This window comes from Tachyglossus aculeatus, chromosome 7, assembly GCF_015852505.1.
Source record: "Tachyglossus aculeatus isolate mTacAcu1 chromosome 7, mTacAcu1.pri, whole genome shotgun sequence".
Taxonomy (NCBI): domain Eukaryota; kingdom Metazoa; phylum Chordata; class Mammalia; order Monotremata; family Tachyglossidae; genus Tachyglossus; species Tachyglossus aculeatus.
The window spans coordinates 50,324,411-50,350,409 of NC_052072.1; the positions used below are offsets into that span (position 1 = coordinate 50,324,411).

Sequence of the window (25,999 nt, forward strand, 5' to 3'; positions counted from 1 at the left end):
GTTGACTGCAGTGGTACACTATAATTTAAGTTATGCTACGGGCCTTTAGACTGACTCAGTTATTAACTGTAATTTTCTTTAAGAGGAGAACAGGATATCTGCAAGTCCTGTTATGAAGCAGCACCATATTTATTTTCTCTTGTATTTTGACATTATGAAAACACAACTAGTACTATTAACCGATCTCTCACTCAACCTGACCAAGCTAAATTAATTTCATGATAAATCTTTGCAGAAATATAGTATGGATCCCTAAATACGTATCTTGATATGGATACTCCCCCTTCTAGACTGTGAGCCCACTGTTGGGTAGGGACCGTCTCTATATGTTGCCAGCTTGTACTTCCCAAGCTCTGCACACAGTAAGCGCTCAATAAATACGAGTGATTGATTGATTGATGTAAATATCTAAATTTAATTTCATGTAGTATGTACATAGTTCAAGGGTTGGCCACCCTTTTGAGAGCCAAGCAAAATTACAATGCATGCGGCAGGGTGGACCTCCACAAGTGTTACATTACAGTATGCCCACCTCATAACGACAGCTGTTGTTGCCAGCGTGCCTAGCTCTGTCATATTGTCCCTTCCCGTTTCCCAGTCCGAGCTCAGCCAGGAAAGGAAAAACAAAGGGAAGGAAGGGTGACACAGTGGGCTTCTGGGTCCGTTTCAACAGGTGCCTCCACCCTGTCCCGGTCTCCCATGATCGGGTGGGGGTACAAGTGGGAATGAAGGGATGGTGCTACCCGGGACCCGATGATTGTAAATACACCCACTCCAGCCTGCAGAAATGTTCGGGTGGGTTAGGCACTTACTATGTGTCCGGCACTGTTCTAAGAGCTGCCGTAGAGATGAAATAATCAGGTAGGACACAGTCCCTGTCCCACATGGGGCTCACAATCTCAATCCCCATTTTACAGATGAGGAAACTGAGGCATAGAGAAGTTAAGTGACTTGCCCAAGGTCATACTGTAGATGTATGGCGGAGCTGGGATTAGAACCTGGTATCTCCCCCTTTAGACTGTGAGCTTCCTCCTCTATGCTGTGAGCTCACTGTGGGCAGGCAATGTGTCTTTTGTTATATTGTACTCTCCCAAGCTCTTAGTATAGTGCTTTGCCCACAATATGACCGAATGAATTAATGAGCCACCCTCCAGTTGCTTCCCAGTATGCAAGCACTTCACTGAGCCACACTGGGTTCAAGAGACAGAGATTGCCAACCCCCACTTTAGAGCTTGCAACTGCTAATTTACCAACCTGTGTATCAGAATAAGTTTATCTTAAAAGTATCTGAAAGAGGGTGTTAAAACCACAGATTGCACTTTGAAAAGAAAAATGGAAATGTTGGAAGTAATGCCCTAAGTGGAGAGCAGAGTGCTACACACACTATCTCTAATTCACAAATCAGCAAGTGAAAAAACCCTCTTTAAAAATTACATACCATAATGAATTATGGCATTTGTTAGGTGCTTACTATGTGCTAAGCACATAAGACTTTAGAAAAAAATTCCTTTGCTGTGGAAAGAATTCATTTTTGTGAATTGTAACATACCTATTAATGAGAGTTATGATAATCTATTGTGCAGTAATGATTTTTGGTCTCAAAGATCTCTTATGCCTACCAAAATGGGGTGGTAATAAACAAAGTGGCAGAAGAAACATTTTAAAGTCCCAGTGGCCAAAACCTCAAATGATGTGGCACAGCAGAAACTACACCAATCTGGCATTCAGCAGTCAGAAATAGGGTGACTTGTACAAAAGAGACTTAGTACAATAAAACAGAATTAGCAGACATGTTCCCCGCCCATAACAAGTGTAGAGTCTAAAGGGGAAGACAGATATTACATTTTTTTTTTTTGGGGGGGGGGGTGGTATTTGTTAAGTACTTACTATGTAATAATAATATTAGTGATAATAATAATTGTGGTATTTGTTAAGCGCTTATTACGTGGCACGCACTGTTCTAAGCGCTGGGGCAGATACAAAGCAATTAGGTGCGACACAGTCCCTGTCCCACATGGGCTCACATTCGTGATCCCCATTTTACAGATGAAGTAACTGCGGCACAAAGAAGTTAAATGACTTGCCCAAGGTCACACAGCAGACGGGTGGCAGAGCTGGAGTTAGAACCCAGGTCCTTCTGACTTTCAGGCCTGTGTTCTATCCACAAGGTCACGCTGTTTCTTAATAGTAATTAGTAATTTATAATACGTATTTTAAAGATATGTATGTAAGTTCTGTGTGGCTGGGATGATAGCTATATTAAAAGAGGGAACCCAGTTTTGACTAGGAAAAAATATATAATTTTGTGCAGAAGTGTGGAGTTTGTCACCCCCCTTCACATTCATCTGAGTTTTTTCAAGGTAAATCTGGACTCACTTTTCACTATTTGCTTTTCTTGGTTAGTTCTCAGAATGAAGCCCCACAGTAAAACCCTAGTTTCCAGAGGAGAACATTAGTGATCATTTTCAAAGAGGGGAGATAATAAATGTCTGCGGTAACCACCACAATTGCTAGAAGAGATAGAGTGAGGTTTGAAAAAAAGGTAATCTGTTAGAGTTTAAAATTTATACCAGGCACCACATTATTGTATTCTGAAATAACTTGGCTTCCATTCTAAGACCACATTGTACACATTCTTACATCTGATAACATAATAATAATAATAATAATAATAATAATAATAATAATGGCATTTATTAAACACAAGTGGTAAAAGGTTCCCACAGTATTTCAGAGACTTGCCTAGAAGCCACGAACTTCTTCCTTCCAGACTGTAAGCTCGTTGTGGGCAGGGAATATATCTACCAGCTCTGTTATACTGTACTCCCCCAAGCGCTTAGCACAGTGCTGTGCACACAGTAAGCCCCCAACAGACACAACTGAAGGATTGGGAACCTATTTCAGTATTCATGGTTTAAATGGAACCACAGGGCAGTTAAAAATATTTTCAGTACAATTTTGTTGATTTAATCGTCTGCCAGTTCACTTTGCATATTCTTTACTTGGCTGGATAAACTCAACACAATTCAATTTAAACAAATACTTTTAGTGAGCAATTTGAGGTAATTGCTAAAAGAGAAAGTTGGGGTTTTTTTCCCCCAACAAAAAACTGTACCAACTCATGTTCTAAAAATCTGCTTCTGCACCATTTGGCCTTATCCATTCCTCTCTCTCTTTCCCTTCCTTCAAAGCCCATATCATCCTCTTCGATCAACCACTCCTGATACTAATCATGGTCACTTACTGCCTACTACAGTCCCCACCTCCAACTTTCTGAATCATTTTGATCCTTTTCTCATTCCTTCTCTCTTTCTCCATCCCTACATTGATCTTTGGGGACTTCAATATCCACATAGATGTTCCTGGTGAACTTTCTGCCGCCTGCTTTCTATCACTCCTCAACTTCACTGACCTCCCGCTTCACCCCAGCTCGTCCGCTCACAAACCTGGACACGCACTCAATCTCATCATCTCCAGTCATAGATGAGCTCTCTACCCTCAACAACTCTAAAACCCCTGTATCTGACCACAACCTCCTCACCTACCTCCGCAAATCTGTCCTGTTCCCCGACAGAGACCTCCCATCTTTTGACCCCATTCAATTTTCTCAAGTTGCTTCATTTAGCCTCTATACCCAAACTACCTTCCCTTGACAACCAAATTGATGCCAACACCACCCTCTCTACAGAACACCTCACTTCTCCCCTATCCGTCAGATCTCATACCACTAATACACAGCCCCGGGTTACCTCCGCAGTCTGCTTCCTTCGCTCCTGTGCACGAGCCGCAGGGCGCTGCTGGGGGAAATCTAGATATGAGGCCCACCTCGTCCACCTCCACTTCATCCTTGCGTGTTTTAACTCTGTCTGGCAAAATTATTTCTCCATCCTGCAGCCATGCTCAATGCCCTCACCAATTGTTCCAGACATTTAACTCCCTCCTCAAACCCTGTGTCTCCCCATATCTCCCCCATCTACTTTATTGAGAAAATTGAAATGATCAGATGTAACGTCCCTAAAATCTCACTTGCTTTTCCCCAGTCCTTCCCTCTTCCTTCCCCTCTCCCATCTTTCCCAGCAGTATCTCTAGAGATCGCTTGCCTTCTCTCAAAATCCGACCCCATCCCTCTGTACCTTATCCAAGATCACTTGCCACCTCCGTTCTTCCCATCTTTAACTGTTCAGGTTCCAATGGCTTTTCCCCCACTGCTTTCAAATATGCTTACGTCTCCCTTATCCTAAAAAAACCCTCTCCTTTATCCCACGGCTCCCTCCTACCAACTCCTTGAGTGAGTTGTCTACACGCAGTGTCTCAAGTTCGTCTTCTTGACCCCCTCCGGTCTGACTTCCATCCCCTTCACTCCACAGAAACCACCCTCTCAAAGGTCACAAATGATCTCCTTGCCAAATCCAACGTCCTCCACTCCATCCCAATCCTTCTCGACACTTAAGATGCCTTTGACACCGTCAACCATTCCCTTTTCCTGGAATCATTACCTAATCTTGTCTTCAATGACAATGCCGTCTCCTGGTTCTCCTCCTCTCTGGCCACTCATTCTTAGTCTCTTTGCAGGCTCCTCCTCTGCCTCTCACCCAACTGTGAGAGTCCCTCAAGGTTCAGTTCTGGGTGCCCTTCTATTCTCCATCTACACTCATGCCCTAGCTCACTCCCGTGGACTCAACTTCCATTTATATGTGGATGAGTCCCATTTACTGTGCGCAAAGCACTGTCAATATAACAATAATAATATAACACATTTCCTGCCAGAATGAGCTTATAGCCTCCTTGCTGACCTCTCTTCCTCCCGTCTCTTCCCACCCCAGTCCATACTTCACTCTGCTTCCCGCATCATTTTTCTACAAAAATGTTCAGTCCATATTTCCCCACTCAAGAACCTCCAGTGGTTGCCCATCTACCCCGGCATCCAACAAACCCCTTACCTTGGGCTTTAAAGCACGCAGTCACCTTGCCCCCTCCTACCTTACCTCGCTGCTCTCCTACTACAACTTGACTAATGCCAACCTACTCACTGAACTTCAATCTAACCACTGACCTCTCCCACATCCTGCCTCTGGCCTGGAATGCCCTCCCTCTTCATATCTGACAATTACTCTCCCCACTTTCAAAGCCTTATTGAAGGTACATCTCTTTCAAGAAGGCCTTCCCTGACAAAGCCCTCATTTCCTCTTCCCCCATTCCCTTCTGGTTCACCCTTGTCCTTGGATTTGGTCCCTCTATCCACCGCACCCTCAACCCTACCACTCTTATGTACATATCCGTAATTTATTCATTTATATTAATGGCTGCCTCCCCCTCTAGACCATAAGCTCATTGTTGGCAGGGAACGTGTCTGCCAACTCTGTTATAACGTTACATTGTACTCTCCCAAGCACTCAGTGAGTGCTCTTGTACAGAGTAAGCACTTAATACAATTGATTGGTACGAATACAAAGCAATTTTGCTTATTTAATGAATGTAATGTAGTTAAACAAGGGCAGCATTTTCCCTTTAATTCTTATTTCCATCTCATTGGCAAGCAAGCCAGTTTAGTTTAAATGGTATTGACAGTGGGTGACAGAATATTCTAGTTCCAAGATCCAAACTTAGTCTGAGAAAGGGGAGTGTAGAAAGCAGTTGAAATGCTATTAAAAATACTATATTTTCATCCACAAAATGGTTTCTTTGAGTTTACAATTGGGGTTAATTCAATATTTACAAGCAGTGCTGAGCAAAATAAAGAAAATTTCCAGTCACAATGCACACCCAAAACACAGTACCGACTAATATAATTTTGGAGAAACAATCACTTTAAAAACACAGAAACGGCAAATTCAAGGAATAATTTTTAATACTTAAACAGTTTCAGTTTGCTACAATACTGTACTGATGGAAGTGGAAATGTTTCAAAGACAAAAATAGATCTATAAATACCATATTTAGTTGGGACTTTTTGTCAGAGGGTAATTCAGTCTCAGTCAAGGAACAGTTTTAAAAAACAAAACAGAAAATCATGAAAATAAATGCATAAATACTTAATTTCAGAAGTTGGTCACATGAATCAATTATACCAGCAAGGACAGCTTTTTTCCTGATCGAAAATATTTTGGCAGTTCTCCATTAATACAGAGAAGCAAGTGATACTGGGACTATTTTGAATCTCCCACCTGGCCATAGTGTGGAAAGATTGTGGGTGGGATTAGGGGTCAAAAGACACGGAAGCTAGTGCAGCCTCTCTCCCAGCCTGCTGTTTGACTCTGGGCAAGCAAGATACACCATTTTTTTTCTGGTTACTAGTTTCCTCAGCTGCAAAATGGGGATAATAATAACTGTCCCCTATCTCATATTGGGAAGATAAAAAAAAAATGAATGTAAAAGCACGAAACCAAAAACAAGGTATTATTTCTAACGAGCTAATGAATCCACTCTAGTTGAAATGTCAGTATGTGTAAATGGAATGAAGAAAACTCAGGGGCTATTAGATTTGACTGACTTACCAGCCCTGTAATCAGAGCTAAAACTTGGTACGATTAATCTTTCCAAAGAAAGAAGAATATGACTTAACATTCCTAAATTGCTCCAAAAATATAAATTATATTATCTCCAGATTGGAAAGACCTTTTCTCCAACCTGAAAAGAGAAAAGAAAAATTTAGTTTAGTTTCTAGATAACACAAGAGCACTAGATATTAGTCTATTTTTACTAGGAATGCTAAATCAATCAATAATATTTATTGAGAGCTGTGTGCAGGGCACTGTATTGAGCTCTTGGGAGATTACAGAAAGAGGGGGCTATTTACTTATATTGTTGGTTCTTTGTACCAGCATACAAAAAGATCGATTCCTCCTTCATTAGAAAATGGCCAAGAACATCAATGTAACTTAAACCTATCATATGTTCTCCATTTCCCCACACTGAAATCCCTATAGAACTCTTCCAAGTGCTCCCCACACAATAAATGTTGATTCTACCAGGATGCCAACTATACTGTGGGAAGCAGCTTAGCCTAGCGGAAACAGCACGGGCTTGGGATTCAGAGATCCTGGGTTCTAATCCTGGTTCTGCCAGCTGCCTGCTGTGTGACCTCAGGCAAGTCACTTAAATTCTCTGGGCCTCAGTTTCCTCAACTGTAAACAAAAGGATTCAAAACCTGTTCTCCCTCCTACTCAGACTGTGAGCACCAAGTGGGACGTAGATTATATCCGACCTGATTAATTTATATTTACTCCAGTGCTTGACACCAAGTAAACACTTAGCAAATACCATGAAAAAAAAAAACCCAACCACCATCAAACATGAGTTTCTTAAAGGCCTTTCCTCCCCAATTCAGGGAAAAGGCATAGCCTAATTCATAGGGCTGATAGCCAGAAGGAGCTGGGTTCTAGTCATGGCTCCACCATTTGTTTACTCTCACTTAACTGCCTGTGCCTCAGTTTCCTCATCTGTAAAATGGTGATTAATACTGTGAGCCCATGTGGGACATGGACTGTGTCCAACCGGATTAGCTTCAATCTACCCCAGTACTTAGTACGGTGCCTGGTATATAGTAAGCACTTAATACCATTAAAAAATAATAACCCTTCAAAATTCACTCCCTCTTCCTGGGTTCACACATTATCCCCTCTCACCTTCTAAAAAACACTTGTGTCTGCTTTCCCTACCTTTGTTACAGCCATCTAAAACCTCTCAATTTCTGAAGGTTCCTTTCAATCTGTCCTCATATATGTTCATCTCCCCTTTACTAAAAAACTCCGCTCTGGATCTCATTCTACTCACTAGGGATTTCCCCCTTTCCCTGCTGCCATTCCTGTCCATATTCCTCAAAGCCAGTTTTCTAAACCTACGGCTTTCACTGCCTCTACTCCAACTCCCTTTTGGACCCACTACAGTCTGGCTTTGGCCCCCTCTTCACTCAGAGAACTCATCTACAAAGTCACCAATGACTTGCACTTCGTCCTAATCCTCTGACATCTTTAACACCATAAACCACATCCTTATATAAACTCTATCCAATCTTGGTTTTACTGACAACATTTTTGGCTGCTCCTTCTCCGTTCCATTTGCTGGCTCTTTCCCCTGCCCTAAACTGTGGATATCCTACAAGTCTCTATTCTGGATCATCCTCTCTTCTCACTCTATATTTGCTCTGTCAACTCATCCATTCACTGGGCTTCAGCTACTACCTCTAGATGGATAACTATATGAAGCAGTATGCCCTAGAGGAAAGATCACAGCCTTGGGAGTCAGAGGACCTGGGTTCTAATCTCAGCCCCACCACTACCCTGCTATGTTACTTTGGGAAAGTAATTTCATTTCTTGAGACTCAGTTCCTTCATCTGCAAAATAGATATGAAATACCTGTTCTCCCTCCTACTTAGAATGTGAGCCCCATGTGGGACCTGATTATCCTGTATCGACCCCAGAGCTTAATACTGTCCTTAGGACAAAGTGTGTGCTTACATACTACAATTATTATCAAATTCCCAAATCTATCTAGTGAGTTCCAACCTCTCATCTGCTATGCAGTCTTCCTTGGCCTCTTTCTTATAGAATATCTCCACACTGATGTCCACCTGGCACCAGTCTTCAAAGCCCTCCTTAAAATGCCCATATCCTCCAGGAAGCGTTCTCTGATTAATTTTAAATATCCCAGTTTAGGTCAAACCAACGGCCATCCTTAGCATGTATTTACTTATATGCACCCTCAGCACTTATGAATATTTGTTTGTTACATTACATAGTCAACTATTTTATCCTGCCTACTTGTTATATCCTTCTTCCTTACTTCTTCCACTTCAGGTACAATGCACAGTATTACATGCCTGAGAAAGTATAACTGGAGACACATTACCTGCCCTCCCTCAGGAGCTTACACTTTAACAAAGACAAACGTAAATGTCTTTACAAAAAGGGTAACAGGAATAACTATTTGTACAACACATACATAAGTGTTGAGGAAGGTTATAAATAAATATTTAAGTGTTGAGTGGTTGTTGGAATTGGGAGTTAATAAGGGAAGGATTGTTTTTAGAGGTGGGATTTTGGGAGGGTTGTGACTTGTCAGACTTGTGCCTGGTCAGGCAAACAACGGGAGGGAGGGAATGGAGGTTAGAGAGTTGAGTGAGGTATATTTAAAAGTTTAATGAGGGAAAAATGAAGGGAACAAGATGGGGAGTAGCAGGTGAAGAGAGCCGATATGGAAGATGAGGTGGTGAGCCTTGAAGCTGATCAAGAAGAGCCACTGCCTGATGCAGAAGGAAATGCGAATCAGAATTGACTGTGAGCCCACTGTTGGGTAGGGACCGTCTCTATATGTTGCCAACTTGTACTTCCCAAGTGCTTAGTACAGTGCTCTGCACACAGTAAGCGCTCAATAAATACGATTGAATGAATGAATGATGGTTTTTGAGGGGTGGAAAGATAGCTGCTGAAAGACTGTTGAAAAAGATGATCCTTATAGCAGTCTGTAGTACAGTGTGGTGCAGTATGGTGGGGTGAGAGGCTGTGCAACCAATAAGTCTGATGATGATAATAATCTGAGTTTGTTAAGCACTTGATACATGCCAAGCATGGTACTAAGCACTGGGGTATATAATAAGAAAATCAAATCAGACACAGTCCCTGTCCCACACGGGACTCACAGTCTAAGGGAGAGGGTGAAGGACAGGCTTCACTGACACTGTCCTCTCCTGTTCCTCCTCCTTTCTCACTCCTTCTCAGTGCCTTTCACCAGCTCCTCCTTTGCTTCTCAGCCTCTTACTGGCGCCTTGAGTTGCCCCTCAAGGCTCAGTTCTGGGACCCCTTCTGGTCTCCACCCAACCCCACTCCCTTGGGTGTTCCATTCCCATTTTAAAACTTCTCTGGGGCACCGAGAAGTTGAGAGAGTTGGCCAAAGTAACATAGCAGGCAAGTCACGGAGCCAGGATTTGAATCTCTGTCCTCTTACGCCCAGGCCCACGCTCTCTCCATAAGACCATGCTGCTAGCTGCAAAAATGACAAGCGTTTGAACCAGGAGGTAGCAGTTTCTGTGGAGAGGAAGGATCCAAAAGATGTGCAGAAAGAACTGGTAGACTTTACACTGAATGTGATAGTTGAAAAACAGGGAGGAGTTGGTCACACCAAGTTTATGGGACATGGATGGTGAGGTTATCAAGTGAGATAGGAAAATGAGGAGGAGTGAGGTTAGGAGGGAAGAAGAGTAGCTCTGTTTTAGATAAGCTAAAATGGAGGAATCAGTGGTACATGCAACTGAAAGAAAAGATGGAGAATTGCAGGTTAGATGAGAGTTCGGGGCAGGAGAAGTAGATGTGGGTAGAGGTGATAGGTGAACCCATGAAAGTGGATGAGTTCCCCAGAGAGTGAGAGTGAGAAGAGTAAGAGACTAGAAATAGAGTCTTGCAGGACATCCGCAGTTACAGGATGAGAAGTAAAAGAGAAGCCAGTGAACGAACCAGAAGAAATGTCAGAGACATAGGAGTGGAAAGTGACGGTTCTGCTTTACGTGGGCCCAGGAATGCTTGGTTTCTACAGTCCAGTCTCCAAATCATTTGTTTTACAAGCTATTTTAACACCAGACAGTATCCACTAGAGTGAACATAAAATAACTCCTACTTTCTGAGAATCAGGGTCTTGTTTAGAAGTGATTGTCCAGCTCAAAGTAACAGACATATGGCGCCTCCATACTGGATCTCTCTGAAACACAACTGAACCTGTGACCACATCACCGGTATGGACTTCAATTGGATCGTCCAGCATAAATAAGGTTTGCTTCCAATGTGTTGGGCTGTTGAGACAAAAATTGTAATAAATTATCTAAAGTCCAATACCATGAGGATTACAGCCAAATCTTTCATTTATTAATCGATTACAGGTTTTACACATGAAAGTTTAATAATCCGTTTTACTGGTACAGACACGATCAGAGTAGACCAGGATGTGGAAAACAGACCCCCTGGTGACGGTGGGTTTCGTTGTCTTAAAGGTGAACACTACTTACATCTTATTTCTCATTTGGGAATTTTATATTTTCAAAATGTATTCCCTAACTACAATTCTGTTGCTATTTACTCAAATTATTCCTCCAGTTTTGTAATGAAATGATCAGTCTTTGTCATTGCTTTTGATTTATTTACCCATCAAAAATCACTGCGACCCCTCCTTGAGGAACTGATCATCAATTAATCAATTAATTAATGGCACTTACTGATGCTTACTGTGAGCAGAGACCTCTATTAAATGCTTGGAGAGGACAAAACAATAGATTTGGTAGATATGATTCCTGTCCTGAAGGAGCTTACAATCTAGTAGGGGAGACAGACATTAAAATAAATTATAGATAGGGAAAATGGCAGAGTATTAGGAAATGTATGAACATAAATGCTGTGGGGCTGGGGTGGAGTGAGGATCAAAGTGCTTACGGAGGATTTGGGGCTGGGGTGAGAATCAAAGTGCTTAAGGGTACAGACCCAACTGCATAGGTGATGAAGAGAGGAGGGTGAATAGTTGGAGAAGAAGGGTTAGTGAAAGAAAACCTCTTGGAGGTGTATTTTTTAATTAAGGCTTTGAAGATGGGGAGAGTGCTAGCCTGTTGGCTATGAAGGCAGAGCAGGCTAGAGGAAGGTCAGATGCAAGGAGTCGCTGGTAAGACAGACAAGATCGAGGTGCAGCGAGCAAGACGGTACTGGAGGAGCAAAGTGTGTGGCGTGGGCTGTAATGGGATATTAACAATCAGGGGAGAGCTGATTGCCTTAAAGCCAACGATAAAAAGTTTCTGTTTGATGTGGAGATGTATGGGCAACCTTACCTTCCTCCTACCTTACCACATTGCTTTCTTATTACAATCCCGCCCACACACTTTACTCCCATGTCAACATACTTACTGTACCTCAATCTCATCTGTTTTACTGCTGACCTCTCTCCCATATCTCTCCTCTGACCTGAAATGCCCTCCCTTTCATACTCAACAGACTGGTCATTCTCGGCACCTTCAAAGTCTTATGGAAGGCATTTCTCCTCTAAGACGACTTCCCCAATTAGGCCCTCATTTCCTCTTCAACTCCCTTCTGAGTCACCTTGCACTTGGATTTACACCCTTTATTCATCGCTCCCTAAGCCCCTTATTTATTTACATTAATGTATATTCCCCCCTCTAGACTTTAAGCTCGTTGTGGACAGGAAAAGTGTCTACCACCTCTGTTATACTGCATTCTCCCAAGCGCTTAGTACAGTGATCTGCACATAGTAAGTGCTTAATGAATATGATTGATTGATTGGATGCTTCCAAGGGGTGAGAAGATGTGAATTGAATGTTTTTTAGAAAAATGGTCCGGGCAGCAGAGTGAAGTATGGACTCGAGTAGAGAAACACTGGAGGAAGGGAGGTCAGCTAGGAGGTTGATCTAATAGTCAAGGTGGGATACATTAAGTGCTTGGACTAGCATGGTAGTAGTTTGAATTGAAAAGTGATGGATTCTAGAGATATTATAAAGGGAAAAACTGACAGGATTTAGTGACAGACTGAATGTGTGGATTGAATGATAAAGATGAGTTGAGGATAATGCCATGGTTACGAGTTTGTGAGATAGGAAGGATGGTGGTCTAGCGATGGGACAGTCAGTAAGGGAATTTTTGTACGACAGTCTCTTCAAGTATAATTGACTACCTTCTGGCAAAATCAGTGGTTATGATGCCCTTCAAGGGTCTTTTGTGGTCTCATCCCTCTATTATCTCTATTCATGACTTAAACAAAAGACTTTACACATCAGCATGCACACATCTGTCTGTCACTGAGCCTCTGCTATCCCACTGCTTCTTCCCCAGATGGCTTTAGAACTTGCCAAAGGGTTTCTGAGAACCACACCTTGTCCTTCAGTTCCTGGGATAAAGTGCCCAAGTTCTACTTCTTGCCTCTCAATCCAGGGTTGGAGTTTTCAACATCACCTTGGCCTCTGTACTCTGAGGGCCAGAATATAAATTTTCTCTGGTCATTCTTTCCCTTTACTCCGGCAATCACTGATTTTTAATACATTTATATTATTTGGGGGCTTTTTTGGGATCGTGTTTACACAAAAATGCACTATACGTTATTTCTTGAAAGAAACTATACTTTGGTGCTCTTTCACTTAATTGGGCCCATGAAAACAGATTGTTAAGAGAGTTAAGTATAGCAGCACACATGACAGAAAATGGAAAGGAGAATCTAGGTATGTCATATTCTAGTGGACAGATCAAAGGGAGAGAGAGAGAGAAAGAAGAGTATAAAAATGGGGGGAGCAGAGAAGCCAAGACGGGTCTGGGAAAAAGTAGCCCGTCTAAAGGAAAGAGGGAAAGGAAGATGAAAGCAGCACTACAAGAAAAATAGGGAGAGTGGATCAAGTGCTTAATTCAGTCCTCTGCACACATTAAGCGCTCAATAAATACAATTGAATGAATAAGGGGAAGGAAAAGCAAGGTAGAGAGAGGAAATACTGAGTAAATCTGGTATTTATTTGCAGAAAAATTCTTCCCAGAAAAAAAAAATCAGTAGGCACAAAAAGAACTGCCTAATAAAGGTCAATAGGTCTATTGGGAAAATTAACAATGTAGGGAAAAATCAGAACCAAGCAAAAATCACGATTATCTCTTGCTGCATCAATAGCCCTGGTTAACAGTTCTGCAATTAACAGCTAGTTGTTCACAGTGATGATTGTAAAATTCCCAACACGGAGGTTGGGGATATGCTTGTGAGAGACAGTAGATTATCCCTGTTTCCATTCCTTTCTTGGGTCTACAGACACCCTAGGGACTCCCAGTTCAAACAGAGAGTTGATCCCACGGTCAATTCATTTCACCCCAATTACTGTAAATTCGGGAAAGTTCTAGCCTTGGGAGAATAAGTGAAGAAGAGTACTGATCCCCCTTTTGCCCCAAACCCTACTCTTCACTATTTCTTAAGACTGAGGTCTCTGGTTTCTCAGGATCACTGTCCATCCCCACTCTTATTTTAAATTCATCTTTCTGTAAATTTTATAATTTCTCTTTGGTTGCTAATTTTCTCAATTCTTTTAGTTAATACTATTTTTGTTAGTCTTCTAAATTATTTGGGGAGAATTTTCTTGGTTTCACAATAACCTGGTAAAAATTCCTATAGAGAGAGTGGCAGAGCAGTCACTCCAGAAAACTTATTTAACACTTACGGATAAAATGGTCCTGTGTTTAGTTCCAGCTGCGTCTTCTCTTCTTCCAAATTCTGAAACTTCACGCTAAACCAGGCTGCAAACCCATGTAAAGTACCAGTTTTTGTAATATCAAAATGAAGTTCACCGATCATCCTCTGCGGTCAAGTAAACAGATAATGAAATATGTAGCCAATATGTATAGTAATGCTTAAATAAGTACATGTGGCCTGGTAAATGGACTATTTCAGTGAAAACTGTTTACCAATTGAATATCAATCAATCGCATTTATTGAGCGCTTACTGTGTGCAGAGCACTGTACTAAGCACTTGGGAAGTACAAGTTGGCAACATATAGAGACAGTCCCTACCCAACAGTGGGCTCACAGTCTAAAAGGATACATATAATATATTATATAATATATAACATATAATATTATATAATATATTTCATATAATACTATATAACATACGATATATTATATAACATATAATATTATATAACATATAATATTATATAACATATAATATTATATAACATATTATATATAATACTATATAATATACTATAATATATTATAAAGAATATAATTAACATTTCTTGAGCATATCAGTTGACTCGGTCAGTAAGACTGAACCTCTTCTTCACCTCCCCCCAGACAAAATACTGTTATTAAACTGACTTCCAAAGGCCAAAATTGTTACCAAGTAATAAATTGCCGGCACTGAGGGCTCACTGTATGCAGAAGCTTGGGAGAACTCAATATAATACAGTGGGTATATATCACCCTTTCCCTTAGGGAGCATATAGTATTTTGGAAAATCCAAATGGTAAAAGGGGTCCGATCAATTCTTCCTTCAACTCCAGGGTTGTATGGCATTTCTGCCACTGCCAGTACTATTTTCATGAGCTTTTTAGTTTTCATTCCGCCTCAGAGACACAGGAGCAACAGGGGCCAGAAACAGTATGGACAAGACAAGAAGTTGCACGGAACCCCACAGTCACATGAACAGGAGTGATGCTATATCATTGCCAAAGGCACACACACCCTCTAATGGGTATAAATGGTGGATTTGCCGACTCCTGGTAACTCTCCTTTTGCCGACTCCTGGCAATACTCCTTTTGTAAAAGGAAACTCCCAAACTGCCTGAATTGTCAAAAGATACATATAATTGTAATTTTCAACTAAATCAGGCCTCTTGGGGCTGATACTCAGCTCAAAAGCCTGGAAAATTTTATGGAACGATAAGGTCTCCCGTTAAAACATTTCGCATATAAAGTGTAAACGGATTTCACAATAAGATAGGGCTCAACAAGTAAAAGGAGGAGTGAGTCACGGGTTTCTTCTCACCTCTAGGTCAGGGATTTGCAGTGTTTTCATATCCAATTGCAATACAGTACAGGGCTCAGATAAACAGTCTCCTGGCTCCAATATATGATTAAATTTGGGTTTGGAAAAAAATTCTTTGACGGCTAATGCTCTGCGGGAAACAGAAAGATCAAATGGACATAAATTTGAAAAGAATCCCAGACTTGAAATATGCATCTTTTGCTATGATCAATGGTTGATCTACTTAATACTCAATGCCTCTGGTTCACCACAACCTTTCAAAATTCTAATTTTGAAAGTCATAATGCAACACCATGCCCATATAATACATAAATGCTACTTTGATAATTGCTAGGTTTGTTTTTGAATATATTTCAAATATTTGGCCTCATAGCATTTTTCTATTACCTGTAAAATTTTAACCAAATTTTGTACAGAATATCCCCTCTTAATAACACTATAATAGGATTTCATCAACATAAGGAGGACAGAATGTGACAAATGCAGCAAATCAAGCTTTATTAGTTTTAATTCTTGTTAGTAAATACTGGACCCCACTCAGGAGAGCACCTGGAGAGTTTCTAGTATTTGACCTGTCTCAGCTACAGGAGGGAGAATCAAGCAGAGGCAAACCCATTTCGTTCCTATCTTGGGCAGTAGCTAGCAAGTGGAAGGCAATCTGCTAAAAGTCAAAACTCACCTGTGCTGGGCAGCAGCAGCATGGAAGAGAGTCGAGGGAAGAGACTCAAGTTTACCACGCAGAAGGCGGCAATGGTAAACCACATCTGTATTTTTACTAAGAAAACTCTATGGATAAACTATGAGGACGATTACAGATGGAGGTGGGGCATTCTGAGAGAGGTGTCCATGGAGTCGCTATGGGTCAGAAGCGACTTGACAGCATAAGACAAGTAGTACTGGAACCTAACCTCATTTACTGTCACTAAACGATGAACACAGCTGAGAACCTAACTTGTAAAATGTTCTGTCAACTTGGTTTTCCAAAAGTCTACAGTGAATGCTGGGAGCAAATGATTTCCATTCATCGATACACAGATTATCTACACTACCTTGGACAATAGCATCCATATCAGTCACATGAGGCAAACCAAAAGGGCAAAATATTTACTTACTTGCTAGAATAGCCTTAAAGGCTGCACATCATTAAATTTTTTGATTGCAGAGGGTACAACTGATGATGATGATGATGGGTTCCCAAGTCTAGTCTTTTAAACATGTGAAGCCTAGTGTTTCCCAGGGAATGATCAATCAGTATGATTTATTGAGAGCCTACTGCATGCACAGCACTGTCCTAAACAGTTGGGAGAATACCCCAGAAGCAATAGACCAAGTCCCAGCCCTCAAGGGCTTACAACTTAAAAAGAGATTTAAGCAAACTAAAGTGGGGCCCTCAATCCAAGTGATTTAGTCTGAATGATGATCACCAGTAACCCAAGGAAATAAGAGATGGCAGACTAAGACGAGCATGAGCATGTCTAGCAGAGGGAGAATAAAAAGCTAGCCAATAGTAATTACTTGCATGACATTACATAGGAAGGAAGAGCAAGAAAAATGTATGAGATGAAAAGAAACTTACCCTAGTGCTTACTCTCCCCAAGACTGCTGCATTTAAGATGTGGGTTTGTTCCGGCAGATAAAACACTTGGTTTTCAGTAGAGGGAAAAAATTGCGTGCCGTGAGCACCAGACCCCAAACTTTGTTTTCAGCTGGAGTACAGATACCAAGGGTTTTCAGGACAGAAAAGCTGGACTGGCATACAAATTTGAGTTTGGGAGGCTTGTTCGGGAATCAAAGGCCACATCCCTACAGCACAGATATCTCAATGGAAGCATCTGTAACCCGTGACATCGGATGAACTTTTGAGAAGTCCAAACAGCCTATTTTGGCATCCATATTCACTGCATCATATATTATCTCAATTTAGGAAACATTTAAAGAAAAGAGACTGAAATATTAGACTCCCAGAAATATCTAGTAAAAAAGCATATTCAATAAGAAGGTATTTCACCATTCCTAGATTTGTAGATAAACTCCAGTGTTTATAACTGGAAACTTTCTCTTGTCTTAAAAAGAAGAAAAAAGGGCAAAATGGAGTCAATGGAAGTTTTCCCATTGACAGGCAAAAGCTGGCACACACACCCTTAGAAGTGGCAAAGAATAATTGGCTTATTGAGATCTCTCATTGAATCAAGAGGAGACATGAAAAACACTACTAATGGCTGGAGCGCTAAGAACAGTGCTTTGCACATAGTAAGCGCTTAATAAATCCCATTATTATTATTACTATTATTATTATTGTATGCAACACTCTCTTTCTAAAAATTCCTACAAAGAAATGCTGGAACCAATAACTAACTTCTAAATATTAACACAACAGAGAAGCAGCATGGCTCAGTGGAAAGAGCACAGGCTTGGGAATCAGGTCATGGGTTCAAATCCCAGCTCCGCCACTTGTCAGCTGTGTGACTTTGGACAAGTCACTTCACTTCGCTGTGCCTCAGCTACCTCATCTGTAAAATGGGGATTCAGACTGTGAGCCCCACTTGGGACAACCTGATCACCTTGTATCCTCCCCAGCGCTTACAACAGTGCTAGGCACGTAGTAAGCTCTTAACAAATGTCATCATTATTATATTTAAAATGCCAAAATGAAGGGACACAATATTTAGACTAATCCTCTCTAGCACATCTATTAACATACTAAATATCATTAGCAGAGTGCCTTAAACCTTCCTTTATTCTCTCGTTTCTTAGATCGGGGTAGCCATGTGAATTGAAGGGCCACATACCGAAAGCATAATATGGCTGCGAGCAACAGATCGAAAACATTCCTTTAACTGAAATGGTGAAAAAACGTTCCAGGACGAAAGGGAGGGTGCAGGTAGCAAGCAGCAGAGAGCAGGTGTTCTCAGGGGAGTAAAAGGGGTGGCAGCATCAGGAAAGACAGCGAGGGCCAGGGCCGAGCATCACTGAAAGGACTGGAGCAACAGCAAAATAATAAAATAAGAACCTACAAGACTCAGAGCAAGCGAAGGATGGCCACTTTAAAAGAGATAAATCTCAAATGCCTGTGATAAAATGTTCATTTCTGAAAGCTTCCTTTAATAGGGGAATACTGCCATAAAAGCCTTGAAGATGAAAGACAGTATCTAGAAACACAACAATTACATTTCCCCTTCAACTCACACAGTCAGTCATGGCATCTTGTCAATTCTATCTCCACAACATCTCCAGAGTCCATTCCTTCCTCTCCCTCCAAACTGCTACATTTCCCCTTCAACTCACACAGTCAGTCACGGCATCTTGTCAATTCTATCTCCACAACATCTCCAGAGTCCATTCCTTCATCTCCCTCCAAACTGCTACCGCACCGGTCCAAGCATCTGCCATACAGGGTCAGTCTCTTTGCTGACCTCCCGGCCTCCAGCCCCTCCCCTCTCCACGCCACACTTTACTCTGCTGGTCCATATCATTTTTCTAAAAAATAAGTAAATAAAAAATCCTCATGTTTCCTCATTCCTCAAGGTCCTGCAATGGCTGCCCATCCAACTCTGCATCAAGCAGAAACTCTTCACCATCGAATTTAAGACACTCGAACAGCTTTCTCCCCATTGTTTATCCTTGCCCCTGTCCCACTACAAACCAAGACCACCCTCCTTGCTTCTCTAATACCAATCTACTCACTGTAGCTCGCTCTCACCTCATCTGCCTTTGACATCTTGCTCATGCCCCCCTGCCAACACACAAACACACACCCCTACCTCTGCGCAGATGAGCACTCTCCCCATCTTCAAAGTCCCACTGAAATCACACCACTTCCAAGAAGCCTTCCCTGACTAACGTGTCACCCCTGTACCCTATTTACCCTATCGCCTCATCTCACGCACTTAGTTCCACCCATTAAGCAATATTAAGTGTCCTCTCCTGGACATCCCCATGACTACAGCACTTACTTACATTTCCTTATACTTGGTTGCTTCCTCAAGACTGTAAGCTTGTTGTGGGCAGGGATCATGTCTACCAACTCTGTTGCACTTTTCCAAACACTTAGTACAGTGCTCTGCACACAGTAAGTGCTAAATGAATACCAGTAATTGATTACCTGTAATTAAGTTCTGCCTCCTCCATTAGACTTTAAGCTCCTTGAAGGCAGGGATCACGTCTATCAACTCTACTGAAATTTCCCAAGGGCTTAGTACAGTGCTCTGAACCATTAAATGATTGATTTAGGATTTATCACTCAGATTTTGATTTTGTCTATTTGCCATTCATCTAAAAAATACACTATTTGAAAAACCACTTCTCTCTCTAGATAGACTGTAAATTCCTTGTGGGCAGGGAATATGTCAACCAACTCTGTTACTCTGTACTCTCCCAACTGCTCAGTGCACAGTGAGCACTCAGTAAATGCGACTGACTGATAGAGAGCTATTTTGAGCCAAGAATGATATGGGCAGAGGCTTGGAAATAAACTCTTCTTATTTATGCCAATACAGCTCAATCCTAGTCTGCAGATCCCTGGGTATGCCAGGTCTAGACCTTCTTGAAGGAAACCAACTAAGTTGTACTAGAGCTTCAAGAAAACCAAACCTATTTATTTCAAATCTGGCTGAGTGATGTTATTGAAAAACACCACCAAGAGCCCTGCTTTCTACAACACTTGATTACAGAATCATATCAGTTGTCATCCCTTATAGACTGTGAGCCCATTGTGGGCAGGAATTGTCTCTATGTGTGGCTGAACTGTACTTCCCAAGTGCTTAGTACAGTGCTCTGCACACAGCAAGTGCTCAATAAATACGATTGAATGACTGAATTCTGTTTAATCTTTGTTAACTTACTTTAAAGAGCTGAAATTGAATTCATACGTATTGTCCCAAAACAGTACTTTCTTCTGATAGTCTCGATCAGCACTGCAAGGAGCAAGATGCAGAGCTGCGGTAGTTGGCCAAATCATGCCATCTGGTTTCAGCCATTCATCACGCGCGTGAAGAACGGACTCAATCATAAACTCAAACTGGAAAAGCAAAATAAAGGGAAATTGTAAAACTGAAGGCTACAGTGATTGATCAAATGTATCCATTTATAAGAATTTCGAAAATTTATTAAACAAGCATTTGCACTTGGAATTCTTGGAGTTATGCCATATATCGTGTTACACATTTTGTGACCATTTGTTTTTAAAATAGTGTTGTTTGTTTGGCTCGGGCTTAAGCCAGAAGAGGATTTTTAGTGCCTTGCCCTACTTCCATTTAAATTTAGCTTTTGTAAATTAAAAGTTTTTCTGAACATTTTCACTTGCTAAGCTTAACAATTTTGTCATCAATTTGGCATATTTATGTGACGAACTCTCAATATTTCTACTATTATCAATAGAATCAACCTATATTTTCTAATGTGAGTTCTACAAGTTTTGGTGGTCATTTTTAAGGGTCTTTTATTCTGGGCAATTTCCCTTCTCACCCTGGAATTTCCTTTGATAACCAGCATCCATTGTCAAATTCGCTCAATTTGTGAGAATGATAGTCTCTCCGACATACTGTTCTCACTACAAAACCAAGACCAGAATTTTGTTAAATTTTGCACTGATGCTGGAATCTAATTCCCCAAATTAAGTTAAATTACCTTAATAGTCTTATGCTTATGAGCAGATAAGGTGTGGGACTGAGTATCTTTTTTGCCATTTGCTTTACCTGGAAATGCTAAAAAGGAGTAATATTATCAAAGAAATACTTGCGATGCAGCTGTTACTGGCTGAGAATCAGGAAAATAAAAGCTAAAACCCCCAAATACTGTTTTAAAAATTTAAACCCAATTTTTACTGAAATTTTAAATAAAAACAAATATTTACTTTTACTCCTCAGATTCACAGCCCACCTCACCCCACAATGGCCGAGATACGTTTTATGGTTCTTTAATATAAGTAATTTGTCAACTATGGCTAGCTAGTAGAGGGTTTTTTTTTTTAATAAAGCAGATACGTGAGCTGAATGCTTTAGGGAGATTATCAGAGCTGCAGAGGTTGGTGGCAGGGAGGCTGATAGAGCAGTCAAACTGAGCGGAGGTTTAGAAAGAAAGAAGAGGAGCTCTGCTTTAGGGAAGTTCAGCTTTGGGTTCTAGCAGGACATCCCGAGAGGAAATGCAAGATAGTCTAGCCAGGAAAGAGAATGGGAAAGTTAAGGCCGACTGGGAATTATTCAAATAGAAGCCATGCAGGCAGAAGAGTTCACAGGCAGTTGAGAAGCCAAGGAGGATTAGGATGGAGTAGAGGCCGTTGGATTTGATAAGGAGATCACTGGTGACCTTTGAGAGGGAGGTTTCTGTGGAGTGAAGGGGAAGGCAGATTGGAGACGTTCCTGGAGAGAATTGGAGGAGAGGAATTTGAGACAGTGGGTGTAGATGACTCGCTCAAGTAGTCTGGAGAGGAAAGGTAGGAGGGAGATGGGGTGATAACTGCAGGAAGCCGTGGGGTCAAGGGAGGGTTTTTTTTTAGGATAGGGGAGCTATGAGCGTGTGTCTCAGTTTCCTCCTCTGTAAAATGGGGATTTAATACCTGTTTCTCCCTCCTACATAGACTGTGAGCCCCGGGGGTACAGGGACTGTATCCAACCTAATTAACTTGTACGCAGAATAGTAAGCGCTTAGCAAGTACCATAAAAAAAGAGGGGCAGCACAAGAGAACAAACATGCTACAATGTACAGGGGCAGAATATGGGAATGGAATGATAAATGAGGACAGAAGTAGATTAAAGGCAGAAGAGAGAAAGAACAGTAACAGAAAACTGGAGACCTAGGTGAAGAAGAGTATCAGAGAGAGACAGGGAGAGTGACAAATCATTAGGTTTTAAGTTCCTTGTGGGAAAGTAACATGTCTTTTGCTTTGTTGGTATTTCTCTCTACAAAGCACTTATTTCAGTGTGTTAAACTCCACAAGCATATGCTATTATTAAGAAGGGAATTACTGGTCTAATCAATCAATGGAATTTATTACCTAGTGCTTACTATGTGCAGAGCACTGAACTTAGTGTGTGGTAGAATATAATACAACAGAGTTGGTAGACATGTTCCCTGCCCACAGCGATAAGAAATAACAAGAGGCAGAGAGAAATGGGGAGGGAGAAAAGTCTAATTCACCCAAACGCTAATCTAATCTGTGTGGATCAGGGATTCCTACTATTTCTCAGATTAACCTGTTCTTAGAAATGTGTTTGTGGAACCAGTCCAGTGAATTTTATGATTAGTCCTGTTTCAAGAAAGATTAATATATGGTTTGGTAGAGGAGCCAAAAAGCTATGTGATTGAAGCCCGGGAAAATTAAAAGCAATTTTCATCTTGGTAACTGCAGAGAGCTGTTTGACTAGCAAAGACTAGTCAAGCATTTCAAATTACTGGAAATTTGTGCTTGGCAGTGTACTCTCCAAAGAGAGGGCAGTTGTTAAATCCCATACAAATAACGGATTGTTATACACTGTACTCTAGCTCCTGCACCCTGCCATTCTTGGAGAGAGGGGAAAACCAAGGGGGAGTTGAGACTTTCCACCATCTTCACCCCCTAAATTTAAAATTGCTGCTTGAGGACTTCCCCTACAAGACTGTGGGTCCATAGAGAAAACTAAGTGAGAAGAAACTTTAAATTCAGAGGAAAAACCCAAAGAAAGCCAGTCACTTTTTCTGTATGCCTCTCCTGAAAATGTGCTTGTCTCAAAGACATGTGAGGATACAGTTCTGCATTCCTTGGTGGGTGATACCCAATAAAATAATTTCAGGACGCAAATCTACAAAAATCCCACTTAAAAGATTCTTATTAAGAGGGAAGCAATGACCACAATACAAAAATTTACAATCCCAATGTCAATTTAAAAGGATGCAAGTTGCACTGTAACTAGGATTTTGCTGAACTAGTTCAGCCACAGTGGGTTTTTTTTTTTGTTCTGTTTTTACGGAATTTGCTAAAATGCTTATTATGTGCCAAGCACTGTTCTAAGCACTGGGGTACATCCCTTTTAGACTGGGAGCCCGTTGTTGGGTAGGGACCGTCTCTATGTGTTGCCAACTGGTACTTCCCAAGCGCTTAGTACAGTGCTCTGCACACAGTAAGTGCTCAATAAATATGATTGAATGAACGAATGAACATACGATAATCAAGCTGGACCGAGTCCCTGTCCTACATAGGGCACACAGTCACAGTAGGAGGGAGTGGGATTTGATTCTCATTTTACTGATGAGGAAATGGAAGCACAGAGAAGTTAAGTGACCTGCCCAAGGTCACACAGCAGACAAGTGACAGATCCAGGATTAGAACCCAGGTCCTCTGACTCCCAGCCCATCCCCTTTCCACTAGGCACACGACTTCCACCAAAAATGGTCCTGGAGATATAATTTGGATACTGTGCTCAAAAGTATCTTGGCTGATCTTAATTACTGCATAAAGAATAGGTCTGGGAGCAGCTGAGCCAGGAACAAGAGCCCTTATGTGACTAGCTTCATAGACCCGATCTATGAATTTCCCAGTCTTTGGATTTTTAGTATAATCAGGGTCTTTTGAAAATCCAACCTCAGAAAAAACTGTGACAAAAGGACCTACTGAAACATACAAAATTAGAAAAAATATGGTCATTGTACTTTTAAAAAGACTTTCTATTAAACAGACTCCTTTACAATTTGGTGGAACCTACAAGTCGGTTCTGTCATAAAGCATGCTGGAAAAAATGGATGAGAAATCAGGGAATGTTCTCCAAATAATGTGCACTGGTTAAGGTGTAAGAAGGTGTAAGATTTTTGCTGAGACCAAGGCTCTGCAAGAAGACAGCACCCTTTTTAAAGGAGAATTGACTGTAGAGAAAATAACTTGTAAGATGGTTAACGAGTACATCGCTGCACACGCTTTCTAGCACTGCCTTTTCTGTTTTAAATCCTTACTCATTTTTCTTCTTACCAATAAGCAGGTGCCCATCCATTCAGAAATCAGGACATCAACTTTTTCGGGCAACATCACATTTTCAACTCTTTGCTGGAAAACTGTAATCTTGTTGGTAAAACCATTCTGCATTACCAATTGCTCAGTGTACTGGGCCATTTCACTGGCTTCCACAGCATACACCTACCGAAAATTGGAACAAATTTTACTATCCCGATCTTAAAATGGCATCTATTTTTAAACTAGTGATTGCCTCGCCAAACAAAAAACAAAACTACCCCACCTGAGTGTCACACTCAATCGTGTGAGTTGCTGGAAATGAGCTCAGAAATATCCTGTACTACCCTCTGTCAGCTCACCGTGGGCACGGATTGTCTCTTTATTGCTGCATTTGTACTTTCCAAGTGCTTAAGTACAGTGCTCTGCATACAGTAAGCGCTCAATAGCTATAATTGAATGAATGAATCTCCATCACCAATGGTATTTATTGAACACTTACTATGTGCAGGGCACCATATTAAGCAATTGGGAATGTATAGTACAAGAGAATTGGTAGAAATGTCTGCTGCCCACAATGAGTTTACAGTCTAGAGGGGGAGAAAGACATTAATATAAATCTCTTTCAGTGGGTAAAATGATAGCACACTTCACCCACTACCCCAGCCAGCTGTCAAGCAAAACAGAGAGTTGGATATTGGGGATGGGCAAGAGAATATCTCTGAAAAACAGCTGAACTTACATTTCAAATGTAGAAGACTCCCATCAGCAAATATTGCTACGGTAACACTGGCTTAATAGACAACCCTCACAAAGCACTAAGAGATTACCCATCTTTTATAATCAAGGGACTCTCATCCACTAATGCTTTTTAGTATCAAGACGTCTTCACTACTCACTGCCTTTGGCTGGGCATGCTGCGCACAGAAGAGGCTAATGATCCCAGTTCCACAACCAACATCCAAAAACACTTTGTCCTTAAGGGATTCTTTGTTCTGCAGGATAACTTGATGGTACTTCAGTGTTCGTGGTTGATCTGCTAGCATTTCTAAATGAAGTTTCTACGGGAGATACATATTCACAGAGTCAAAATGTAGAGTCAAATTGACTGTAATATCCAATATATTCAGAGCATGGGCTTGGGAGTCAGAAGTCATGGGTTCAAATCCCGGCTCTGCCAATTGTCCGCCGTGTGACTTTGGGCAAGTCACTTCACTTCTCTGGGCCTCAGTTACCTCATCTGGAAAATGGGGATTAAGACTGTGAGCCCCACGTGGGACAACCTGATCACCTTGTATCCTCCCCAGCGCTTAGAACAGTGTTTTGCACATAATAAGCCGCTTAACAAATGACATCATTATTATTATTATTATTATGGAGAAGCTGCATGGCTCAGTGGAAAGAGCACAGGTTTCGGAATCAGATGTCAGGGGTTCAAATCCCGGCTCCACCAATTGTCAGCTGTGTGACTTTGAGCAAGCAATTTAACTTCTCTGGGCCTCAATTACCTCATCTGTGAAATGGGGATTAAGGACTGTGATCCCCCTGTGGGACAACCTGATCACCTTGTAACCTCCCCAGC

General features: G+C 41.3%; 1 protein-coding gene across 4 annotated transcripts in view; it reads right to left on the minus strand.

Annotated features, from left to right (window-relative positions):
* Positions 1–5,483: 5,483 nt before the first annotated feature.
* The window catches only part of PRMT2 (protein arginine methyltransferase 2), a 33,817-nt gene continuing 13,301 nt past the window's right edge, over positions 5,484–25,999 (minus strand). For 3 of the 4 annotated variants that reach the window (XM_038749276.1, XM_038749275.1, XM_038749277.1), the window contains exons 5-11: positions 25,317–25,478; positions 24,439–24,603; positions 20,345–20,520; positions 15,504–15,633; positions 14,172–14,308; positions 10,610–10,781; positions 5,484–6,627 (exon numbers count right to left, since the gene is read on the minus strand). In XM_038749276.1, coding sequence (XP_038605204.1) covers positions 6,595–6,627; positions 10,610–10,781; positions 14,172–14,308; positions 15,504–15,633; positions 20,345–20,520; positions 24,439–24,603; positions 25,317–25,478 — 975 coding nt within the window. In that variant the 3' untranslated portion in view covers positions 5,484–6,594. Of the gene's footprint in view, positions 6,628–10,609; positions 10,782–14,171; positions 14,309–15,503; positions 15,634–20,344; positions 20,521–24,438; positions 24,604–25,316; positions 25,479–25,999 lie in introns of those variants that run through there. The other variant, XM_038749278.1, reaches the window with a different exon arrangement.